Source organism: Brugia malayi, assembly GCF_000002995.4.
Source record: "Brugia malayi strain FR3 genome assembly, contig: Bm_v4_Chr1_scaffold_001, whole genome shotgun sequence".
In the NCBI taxonomy this organism is placed as follows: Eukaryota; Metazoa; Nematoda; class Chromadorea; order Rhabditida; family Onchocercidae; genus Brugia; species Brugia malayi.
This window is the reverse complement of record NW_025062475.1, coordinates 5,967,051-5,978,994: the sequence shown is the minus strand read 5'-3', so window position 1 is coordinate 5,978,994 and position 11,944 is coordinate 5,967,051. Positions and strand designations below refer to the sequence as shown.

The 11,944-nt window shown below is 31.6% G+C and overlaps 2 protein-coding genes across 2 annotated transcripts, besides 2 other annotated features; both read right to left on the bottom strand.

Annotated features, from left to right (window-relative positions):
* Nucleotides 1-4,111: 4,111 nt before the first annotated feature.
* Bm10875 (bimodular protein, putative) lies at nucleotides 4,112-4,653 on the bottom strand (the record flags this gene model as incomplete). The annotated part of the gene is made up of 2 exons (XM_043076702.1): nucleotides 4,112-4,134; nucleotides 4,515-4,653. 2 exons carry the CDS (start codon nucleotides 4,651-4,653, stop codon nucleotides 4,112-4,114), a joined length of 162 nt encoding a protein of 53 aa, XP_042932636.1.
* Nucleotides 4,654-7,453: 2,800 nt separating this feature from the next.
* Nucleotides 7,454-7,484: a sequence feature (Short protein (BM_BM18197, VIO90994.1) was converted to a misc_feature.).
* A 616-nt stretch (nucleotides 7,485-8,100) lies between these two features.
* Nucleotides 8,101-8,126: a sequence feature (Short protein (BM_BM18197, VIO90994.1) was converted to a misc_feature.).
* Nucleotides 8,127-10,270: 2,144 nt separating this feature from the next.
* On the bottom strand, nucleotides 10,271-11,227 carry Bm18196 (Uncharacterized protein; the record flags this gene model as incomplete). Its single annotated transcript, XM_043076701.1, has 4 exons — nucleotides 10,271-10,405; nucleotides 10,640-10,686; nucleotides 10,915-11,088; nucleotides 11,197-11,227. 4 exons carry the CDS (start codon nucleotides 11,225-11,227, stop codon nucleotides 10,271-10,273), a joined length of 387 nt encoding a protein of 128 aa, XP_042932635.1.
* Between the last annotated feature and the right edge of the window lie 717 nt (nucleotides 11,228-11,944).

Genomic DNA, 11,944 nt, shown 5'->3' with positions numbered 1-11,944 from the left:
AAAAATAAGAACATCTATTCCATTTCTCTATATCTGTCAATTATTCTGGTTTCTTTCCTCTAAAGAGATAGTCATCCAGCAAAAGATAAGTTTTAATCACATTTTATTCACTTAAATTCACATAATATTTTGCTTAATAATTCAAAATTTCCATTGTAAAAGATCAGAAAGTAATAAATTATTAAAATGGCTGCAATCTGAAATATTTTCACATAAATTAGCTTAAACTGGAGAAAAAATGTTCTAATTTTTGGATGCTACCATATCTATGCTTATTGATATATGCTACATTGCACATTTTTCTTTCTGTTACGCAAAATCCGTTTATGCAAATATTACCACCAGCTTATAAACAAACATTAGCCAAACTTTAGCAACTGATGACATGCCTATTTCTAAAATTATTGCAAATTTAATATCTTCATTTATTTTCCTCAATACACAATTTTTACGCAGACTTCACATCGCTATTCGGTATACGGATAAGCTTGAAATAATATCTTGTTTTCTATTGCATGACAAATATGACCGAGTGAGCCTATAGGTCACTTGTGTGTTGCATCTGGTCATTCGGTTAGCCGAATCAGGGTTACGAATACCTTCGCTGGTTTGGCTTGCAATAATTGTTAAATGAGAATTCATTTACAACTGAAAGCAGCATATTGTAAATTAGAAAAACTGGTATAGCTGATAACTATCCAAAATTGTGATGGCTTCAAGCCAAAACACATTACATTTATTAACAAAAACCAGATTGCTGCTGTTTGTATTGATGCTTTTATTGCCTTTATAGCTGAGAAATGAAAGAGAAAGGAAGGAGAAATGTCTTTAAAGAGGATGAGGAGAGAAAAATACTCTTAATTAGACAATTAGCAGTTTCTTTGTCGTTTGTTATTATTTCTGTGTTTGTCCTGTAATAGTCTTTCTTAGATGTTCACCTTTTTTTATTTCTCTCAAGAAAATGAAATCAGCTAAAGGATTTCGAGGAGCACCTATACACAAAGGAAGCTTTGAAACAGAACTTTTATGTTCCATTGTTTCATTTATACCAATGTATATATATTTTCTTCATCACTATGACAAACTTTTAAAACAAAAGAAGCAAAATCGACTTTTTTACTTTTTAAAAATCGTGTTTTCACCTCCACAAATTTTCAAGCTTTATTAGTTTTGTGTAGTATCATGCAATACCGTATTTATATAATAATAGAGTGGAAACCAACACACCTAAAATGTTGAATTATACCAATAGTCCATTGAATGTTAACTAAATTGTCGTACTTTCATGTCACTATCGATCCACTATGAAACTAGTGCTTCGAATATGCCGTACCGAATCGAATCTATCCAAAAATCACTAAAAAATGTATCTATCTAAATATTGAATGAAATATTCAAAACTGAGCTCCCTCTGCTGACCCATTCCTTTCAAATCCTTCGAGCTCTATCTCTAGGTCGGCTTCTTGTGATCTTAGTTTTACTGACCAGGCGCATTACTGTATCTATACGACCTTTCATTCGGCGTTGCACTTTAATCCTTGTTTGAACTCCAAAATATCGTTTCACGATTGTTTACATATTGATCGAGGCTGTATCTGCTGTACACAAGTATTCTTTCGGCTTGTTGATCCCTTTAAAACTATTTCCTTATATGACTTTTTTGGTGTTATTCTATACAAGTAAACTCGTTTGACAACAGTGTGAAATCCTGTGTTAGTCTCACTATACTCTTAGCTTGTTATGGGACTTATCACACTTTTTGCTGCAATACTTATTATGCGGTATTTAATTGACATCGTATTATGCTACGGTACAATATTTTGTTGTGCCGTATATTTGTAATGGTATTTTGTTGCACTTTAATACTGTGCTTATTATGATACATCATTATATTGATTACGATGCTTATGATTATCATACTCATCATATTTTACTACGGCAATTATAACTCGTTTTACTGCAATATTTTAGTCACTACAATATTTACTATTTTTTTGAAATCTGTGTGAATTAATTTTGCTTAAGCTCCAAAAATTGTACAGATATAGTCTCAGTGATAGATATGTCTCAAGTCAATCTCTGAAATACAATGAGTATATTGTTAGGCTATATTTCAAGGGATTGATCCCAGATTAATGCATATGTTAAACTTTTTAATTAATAGCAAATCAGGGAAAAAGCAAAACAGTGGATAAGAAAATCTGCAAAATAAAAAAGATTCACTCAAAAGCTTTAGCGAAAGAATCCAGAAGAAAAGCGAAATGCTTTAAGCAGTTTAGTTGACATAAGTTCTTCAGCGCAGTATATTGATCCTGTTAATAAACTATTATAGTATCTTGTGAAGTGATTTCAAATTTTTGAACGAATAAAGCGAATATAAAAATATGACTTATATGAGCAGATGATTTCATGATTCGTAGCATTGGCATGATTTCATTGTGTCTATTTGTAGATTGTAATTAAAAAATACCGTTAAATGTCACTGGCTTATATTGAATCTTACTTTGTCGTCATACAAAGAAAAAAAAAAATATTTTGTTTTCAGTAGGTTAGCAACTTTATTTTTGAACTTTTATGGTACTTGTTCGACTAGTCAATCGTTTTTGTTTATGTACTAAAAATTAGCTGTAATGGATGATACCAATATTCAACGGTTTTCACGTTATAACTAATTAATCATATTTACAACTAAAAACCTATGCAAACAGAAAGTGACAACGATGACAGGATAAACTTTTTGACATTGTTGTTAAAAGTAATTTAGAGCGATTTCAACTCTTAATAAATGTTCAAAATTATTGTTTTTTTTTTTTTTACTCTATGGTTATATTCTCTTTTATACATTATACACAACACTATCAATATCATATCTTCATCACTAAATTGTTATTGCTTGAATGAATCAGTTGATCTTTTCACTTAACATCATTTCTTCTAAATCAAGTTTGTCATACTTCAAATAACTCAGTTAAATTGTCGAATTAAAAAAGCAGGTTAAAAAATAAATCAAGTCGAAAGGAAAAGCTTACAAATGTAGTGAGATTTTCCATTCTAAAATTAGAAACAATCGTAAGATACCTGATAAAATATATTACTAGAAACACGAATGACGAATTAGAATCTTCCTAGATAAAATCCATGAGAATAACAATGCGAAGCAGTCCTATCTGTATATTAATATGAATAACCAATGCAAGGAATAATTTGCACATCGAATATCTCATTGGTGTGGAATGAATAATTTGACTGTCGCGAAAATGTGCAGACAAAGTGAATTGAAGTAAGCGATCTGATTTTAAGTAAGGTACTGCAAGAATTAATAGTGATGGCAATACGTGTTTATAAATCATGATACTTCACGGAATGCGGTATGTCGTCATCGCGTCAACGATAATTTCAATGGATTTAATTATAAGTACATGCACGTGTTCAACAGTTAATGTCACAGTGTGCTATAAGAGTCGAGATGCATTACGATTTTAGTGAAACACTTCAAAATTCTCGAACACTTCCCCATATTTTCCTAATTATTCCGTTTATTTTTGATCTTCATGATTTAAAGTGATTAGTTTGGAAAGATGTAGATAATATCACACTCGAACTATGAACAATATTACTGCGAACAGAAAGGTAAAAAGTGAAACGCCGAAACAGATCGAAAAGGCAAACATTATCAATTTTCCTTTCTTTGTTGGTATTGTTTTCATCTTTTGTTTTTTGAGCTTTCCTAAAATTTTCTTGAATTAACTATCACTCCAACATCATTTAGTCATCACTATCATAAAAGTGATAGTAAATATTAAAAAATGCAAAATCTGTTGTATAAATTTTAAAATGATTAAAAACGTATAAACTGTGAGTGGAATTATTCGTTGTTTGAAATTTGAAAATGGTACTTTGGTCTGAGCCGAACAAAGAGATCGTTCCAAATTCATTTCCACCACTACTTCTTTCCTTTAAAGAAAGCTCAGTGGTACCATAATTAGAGTTTTAGATTTTATTGATTAGATTATATTAATTAATTACAATGATTTAAATTGGCAATAGATTTTAACATCATTGTAACAGGATCTGATGGGCAACGTTTCAACTGCATAAGAAATACTGAATATCAATAACTCACTTTTTCCGGAACTGAAAAGTTATACATCAAGTTTGTTTGATTTAAAAGGTTTTGAAATTCATTTTTTCGTTTCAAATTCTTCAATGTTCGGAAAAAAAAAAAACAAACATTAGCAAATTGCACAGAATAAAAGCAGACTTTTTTTTTTAGAAATTAAAATTAAGTAATTTGAATAGCTAATTTTCTAACTATTAGGAAAAGACTATTAGCGAAAAGATATGTGAAATATATACCATTGGAATTAGTTGCATTTGGACTATTTTCGTAGAATTAATTCGTAATGAATGTTTCTTTTATAAAAATTAAAATTAAAATCAAATGTTATTGAAAATGCCTAGATGCTGTTTGCATAAGTTTTTTAAGCAATCATATTGCGACTCTTGATTGGTACCTTTTGGAATTGGAGGGGCAAATGCTGGAGATGATGGAGGAATTGGAAGTGGTAGCGGGGGTGCATATGAATGAGCTAGCGGAGATGTAGGCGGCGGTAAAGGTGATGCTTGTTTGCTGTTGAAACTGCTGTTGTTCATCCCCTATTTGTCGCCACTATTATTTGCTACTACATATAAAACATATAAAACTTCCAGTACTACTTTTGTTTTCAAAAGAAAAGACTGCTCTTAAAATTATAAGTAAGTAAATCTGAATATTTCGAAAAAAATATTCTTTTATTGCAAAATTTGAAAATAAACAAGTTGTGAACGTGAGATGATGTATTACAATTCACACTTTACAGACGTGGAAGATTTCTAACCGATAGACTAATTATACAAATAAATGAACCAGACGGAGAATTATTTATACTCTTCGTCTCAGTTAATATCTTTTAATTTCTGCATATTTAAATATCAAGCATATTTAAGAAATTCTTGCTTATAATACTTTATAATGTTGATATCAATTTTGATGTCCATTGGAAAGTAGTAATTATAACTTTTTGGTGGAAAAAAAACTGATTCTTTCAATTAATGAATATTCAATGCTGCTGTGGTAGAAGAAATATTTGACAAATGTTACAAAAAGTTAGAGGGTTAGGTTAAACAATATAATGTTGGGCTAGGTGATCTTTTCAGCCTTTTTTCATTTTTTATATAACAATACTTGTACAGTTAAAGAAATGGTGTGTCTAAACAAATTCAATCAATCGAAATTCTTATTATATATATCATTGAATGATAGGATGCATTTCTTTTTTTCGAGAGTGAATTCTCCAACGAAAAAACAGGGAAGAATACCTCTTTCTCCGAAGCCTTTCATACCTTTTCTTGTTTACTAGCAGTAAAAAATTAAGCATTAATTTGTTTAAGTAATATTTAAGTAAGAATTTATTTTTAAGAAGTGAAGTTGAACACTTGCACTTATAGTTACCATTCTTTTTTGATTTTGAACTTCACGATTTTAATCAACAAATCTCTGCACGAAATGTTCAGTTAAAGCATTGATTTTTCTTACATTTAAAATTTGCCGTTGATTTCAAAATCTGATTTGTACAATATTTGAATTTTCATTCTTTCCGTTTTCATATGCATCTTTTGCAAAACAAATATAAATTTATCTTCTCCTCTGCTTTTCAGTATTCACTTCTTCATTTCCAACAAAAAGTAATGGCTCATGAAAAAATAATGTTTAGCGCAATAGACATTTCAATTTGCCATGTTTACTTTCCATTGCACTGACGGTCAACAGTGAGTCCTCTTTTGTCAATTCAAAACGAAATGTTTTTTGTTGTTTTAGATGTTCATTAAAATTATCTAATTTACAAATTTTATCAAAGAATTAATCGAATCCTCAAATGTTTTTAAAATCGAATAGGTCGTTCACTTTATGTCACATTCGTTTATTATTTTCCATTATGTAGTAGAAGAGACTTGTGCATTTAAGGAATTTCAATTTAAATTTCTTTCTTCCTAAAATGGCAGTCAAAGAGAATGTTAATACCACTGTTGTAATTAATTGCAGTTAGTTTGTTATGTTATTCCTTTAACCCCATTTTTAAATTCCTCAAATTTTGCTCATAAAACTGCATACTGGCATTGAAATTACAATGAGTAAATTGCAAAAAGTCTTGCATTTTAAGAGATTAAATTAAAAATTTAAGTCACTTGAACTGATAAAATTAAACAATCTTATCTGATGTTATTAAAATTTTATCGAAGTTCACTCTTCATATTAATTTCATTTTCCTGACATAATTTGATCCTGCAAGAAGCGTTTTTTTTTTCGAATTTTCAATATATTTTAAACACATCGGAATGATGATTACTCCACAAGATTTTTTGTTTGGGAATAGCAACTTTAAATACAGGAATACCATCCTCTATTAGCAAATTTCATTTTATGAGAAAACTTCATGAGAATCAAGTGCAAATTCTTAATTAATATAGAAATAACTGAGTATTATTTGAAATTGAATTCATTAGTGACCAAGAAAATTCCTTTGTATTTAATTCAATTTTAGTGGAGAAATCGATGTTTTGAGATGAGCACTTGGTATTATATGTTTGTTTTAATATGCATCTTATTAAGATAATAACAAATGATAACTCCATGTTTTGACAATTTGTCATTATCTTCTTATCTACACAATCGACAAGCTCGTCATTCAATTTTAAATTTGAATTCTGCATTTGCACATAAGTTGTAATTTTATTTAATTCTTGAAGATTACAGCAAGTGACTAACTTCTCTATGCTTACTTTATGTACTTTCTAACTCTTTAATATAATTTTTTCGGGATGACAAAGCATGAGATTGTTTGTGGCTGTTTTGGTTCCAGCTTATCTTTAAATACATTCATTGTTTCTACTGCAGATAAATAGTGAGGCATAATGATTTGCAAGTTGAAATCTGCTCCATTGTTAAGATTAGACAGAAATCTAAAGAAAAGACAAAAAGAGTCTTCCTAAATTAAAAAATTGACCAAAGCAAAAAGCTACATAAAAATTTCTTATGGAATTAAGTAGATAAAAATTAACAAAAGACCAAACAAAAAAATCAAATTTTGTTGTACTAACATTTGCCTTAACTAAAATAGCATAGTTAGATTTCTTTGTGACATTAGAGGTAGCATAAAACATAGGTTTGCGTATCACAAATCTAACAAAAAATCTTTTGACTTTTTCGACTTATTGTCATTTTGCATAAAAAATTGAAATTCCATGATGTATCCGAGAAATAAGCGAGAGTAATGAAATATTCACGCCGATGTATTAATCAATAGATTAACGTCATGTTATTAGACATAACGACGGAAATACATGTGCCAGGCCTGCTAATCGAGCATTATGTGGATTATTGACATTCTTCACCATCATCCCAATAATTGCTCCATCAGAGATATATGTGTAGGAGTAGAGGAATTCTGTAACGCTAAAAGTTATTAATAAATATGGCAGGTAGATTGATAAGTGTCTCTCTGCTAATCTGATGCTTAATTAGTTGCATGGAATGACAGAACATATGTCTCTAAATTCTTGAACGATTGTTTTCAGCTTATTCAATGTGAGAAAAATCTCGTGCAGCTCTTACCCTATGCATGCGATTCTTCATTAATTCAGAATTTTTTATGACTCTAACCCTGTGAAATGAAAGAAAGTATCAACCTCGACTGGTACAAAAAGTACTTTCATTTATAAGCATACAACAAATTAGCCAGTTACAAACTCATCTGTCCTTCCTCATCATTGTGAAAACGATGACTCAATACACAATGAACAAGGGGAGAGAAACCTTCTAGTCGGCTAATCACCAATTGCCGGATGATATATGCATTCTTGAATATTACTTTATTAGAATTTTTTCCGAAATATTTCTAGTACATTTCTTCATTTTGTATGCATTTCAAATGCTGAAAGCTGTGCAAAAAACTGTGGTTGTACAATGAGGATTTGCTTACATAAGATAAATGTTACTATTATATTCTCATATTTTCAAAAAAAAAAAAAAAAAAAAAACTGAAAATAAATAATTGAACATACTCCCGCTGAATCAACTTTATCTGCATATTCCCATGTTTTTTCCTATTGTGGTCACGTAGAAATTGATACTAGCGTAAAATATCACTGGAAAAAAAAAATGAATTTGTTACTAATAATAACAAAATGCATCAAACAGTATTCATTTCTTTGATAATTATAATCAAAAACATATCGTAAGATGAATGTCAATCAGTTCATTACTACAGCGTTTTCACCGAAATCTATTTTACTAATAGTAAATGAAGAAATAAAATAAAAACTTTCCTTAATAAGGATCATTTATTGAACACATAAAAATAACAACTTATATTCGTTACAAAGCATAAAAATATGCTCTCAGTTGATCACTTGGCTATTCTCAGTTAATTATTTGGCTTGAAATCTTATTGAAGATTTAAAAATTTTCCTCAGATATATTATATACAATGCGTAAATGTGGGATGAAATTTTACATCATTTCAAATTCTACTATTTGTCAAACAATAATAAACAAATGTCGCATTGAAACAGACACAATATGATGTTTGTACTAGAATATTTCCGAACAATTAATCGCAATGCATTCAATTTGTGAGGATTAATTCATGGATTATTTTATGTGCATTTGCATATTTTATTGATGACTAATATCATTTATACGAACCAGAAGAGAGTTCTTTTGTGCAGATAGTTTATCATGACCATGACAAATATGACTAACTGGTTGAAATATTGGCTCTAAATTATGAGATTTGTTTGTCACTTCTTCGTGCTTGAATTTCTGTCCAGTGTTGTGAATACTTTTCTACTGTTGTTACACATATCATATATATCACTTAGTGTTGCCCACTAACCCACGTGGGTCCCACGAATTACGCTTCACGTAATCATCGTTTCCGTTCAGCACCTGTTTATTTCGTCGAAGTTTGTTCCTATTCTAGACTGATCGATATTTGTGTGTTATGTTCTTCTACCTGCAAAGCGGGAAGTAAGTCATAGAAGGTTCGGGAATTTTGATCTGATCAGTTTCTGATATCGGTCACTGTTTGCTGCCAGTATCGCAAACATGCTCCCCTGGAGAACGGTGAGCTGAATTTCCCGCTCCCCTCTCCTCCTCCCCCTCCCTTCCCCTCTCCTCTCCTCTCCTCTCCCACTTCTCCCTCCTTTCTCTCCCCACCTCTTTCTCTCCTCCCTCCTCTCTCCTCTCTCTCCTGCCCTCTCTACCTCTCCCCTCCCTCTTCTCCTCTCCTGTCCTCTCCATCTCTCCTCTCTCCCTCTTTCTCCCTCCTCTTCTCTAACTCCCTCCTTTTTCCTCCCCCTCCCTCTTCTCTCCTTTTCTCCATCTCTCCCTCTCCCTCCTCTTCTCTCGCTCCCTTCTCTTCCTCTTCCCATCTCCCTCCTCATTCCTCTCTCTCATTCCCTCTCTACCTCTCCCCCTCCCTCTTCTCTCCTCTTCTCCTCTCCATCTCTCCCTCTCCTCTTTCTCACTCCCTCCCCTTCCTCTTCCCCTCCTCTCCTCTCTCCCCTCTCCTCTCTCTCCTGTCCTCTCCATCTCTTCCCTCTCCCTCTTTCTCTCTCCTCTTCTCTAACTCCCTCCTTTCTCTTCCCCTCCTCTTCTATATTTTGAAACATTTAAAAATGTGAAAACTTCGGCCAATAATTGGAATCTTTAACTGATTTAAAGCGGTTGTAATTTTGCAGTGTATTTATTCTTCCTGATATGTTTTGAGCAATTTCAGGAAAATTTTATTGGCTGAAAGAAGGGAAATATACTTTTAATAAGTATATACTCCTTTAAATAATGTAGGAATCTTCTGGCAATAACATAAATGATAATTCTAGCACATTCATATATTGCTGTAATTATTACAAGCCTAGTATTTGACGAGAGTAGAACTGTATCATTACTAACAGTAACTATTTCATCCTTAATCAAGTAATAGTAGTTGTTATCCAGTGAAAGTTTATTGAAGAATGCCGATTTTGCCGGTAGCATTGCACGCATTGCGATTACGGATTCCACATTATACAACGCATTGCATGATTCGTTAGGACAACGTGGTAGAGAACCTTAATTCTCGTCTTTGTGAAGAGGAAGTTTGTAAAAAATCATTTCGAAAAAAAAAAACTATTATAGTGATGCGTGTAGTAATTATGGAGTTGTCCAAAGTTCGCATAAAAAATGGCACGATTAACCAGCAGATTCACAGTTATCGATCATCTTCTCCAGGCATTGAATGCACATAGCGTGTTCGCATTCATCTTTTGACGGGAATCCACTAATTGGCGAGTTTTTACATTTGACTTCAGCTTGGCATCGAGCTATCTGATAGGTATGTATCGCATTGAATTAACTACTCTTATTTTTAAAAAGAGAGGCTAGCAGTTACTCAAATTTCGTTTTTAGAATTTTGTTTTTACAGTAATCAGTTTGTTTTAAACTATCAGTATTTTTGATAATCTGATCTTTCTCGAGAATAGGTAATTTCTTAATTTATCGACAATTTCAGTCATCGTAATTAATAAGAAGGAGCAAATATTTCGATTCAATTCCACTAACGTCAGCATGTCTAAGGCATTCAGTAGAAGGACACCTTTCTTCAACACCTGAAAAGGATATTTTATTTCGTTTCAAAAAACATTTTCCGGAAAACACAGTGAATTTTAAATTTAAAAGGTCTACTTCTTTTTATAACAGTAAGACTGCACGTCATAAAAGCTCCTTAAAACACTAAAAATGAATCAATAAATTTGTGAAGTATTGCATATCCTCAATAATTGAAATCTTGTTAAGATTCTTCAAAACAAGCAACTTGGAATGATCAAAATCAGTACCTGTTGAATATTTACGACCGGAAATAGTCTCGAAACAAGCGGAGCATATTTTTGCTTGACAGCAACTTGTCGTTATGTATTTGCCTTCTTCCACGTATTTTTTACATATACCGTCGCACAGATTGGACTCATCCACCTCAGATGCTTTTCCTGAACAATCTTCCGCTGGGCAAACTAAAACATCGGTCACTTTCTGCAGAGAAAAATAGATTACAGGTGAAATTTAGAAGTTAGTGATAGATCATGTCATATCTTTTATTTATGGAATTTATACAGACAGACCGGGAATGGGCAATATTTTGTATTCTTCCATACATGTTGAACAAATATTATGTTTACATTGCAAGCATTCCAATGAAACTGCCGAAAGTTGTCTGCAAATTTCAAAAATAATATGCGTAATGAATCTCTAGCATAAAGATTTATTTATCAGTAGAAATGAGTGAAATACAAAGAGACAAATAAGATTATTTTATAATATTAGTCGATGAATTAAAACGAAATTCAAGCCATCACTATATGAAGACTTTGATTTTAGTTCAAGAGAAATGAAGATGCAGCAATTCTTTCAAATATGATATTTCAAAGATGTTGAAACGAAACATCAAATGTTATCCACTGGAGTTTTGTTTCACCTTTTATAACAGCAATTCAAATTAATTGAATCAACATAAATTCGAGGCAAATTTCTTGACAGACTGACTATTGGCAAAAAGCAAATTCACATCAGGATTGCCAACCGGCAGCAAAATTGACTCACAACATTTCCAATTCAAACGTCTACAGTAGCTTTCATCGAATATTGAGAAACAATTCGATGCAAGGCAAATCTGATTCATTTACGATAAATTTACAAGCATATGTAAATAATACAACCTGGCCTAACACTTTACATACCGCAGAGAAGCATCAAAGATGAAAAAGCAGGATGAAAAGTTATGTTCTTATCACTGTATATAATTTGACCAAATTTTGTTAGGAAAGAAAAAAACAGAAAAAAAAAAAAAACTTTATGGGTCCCTCCTTAGCA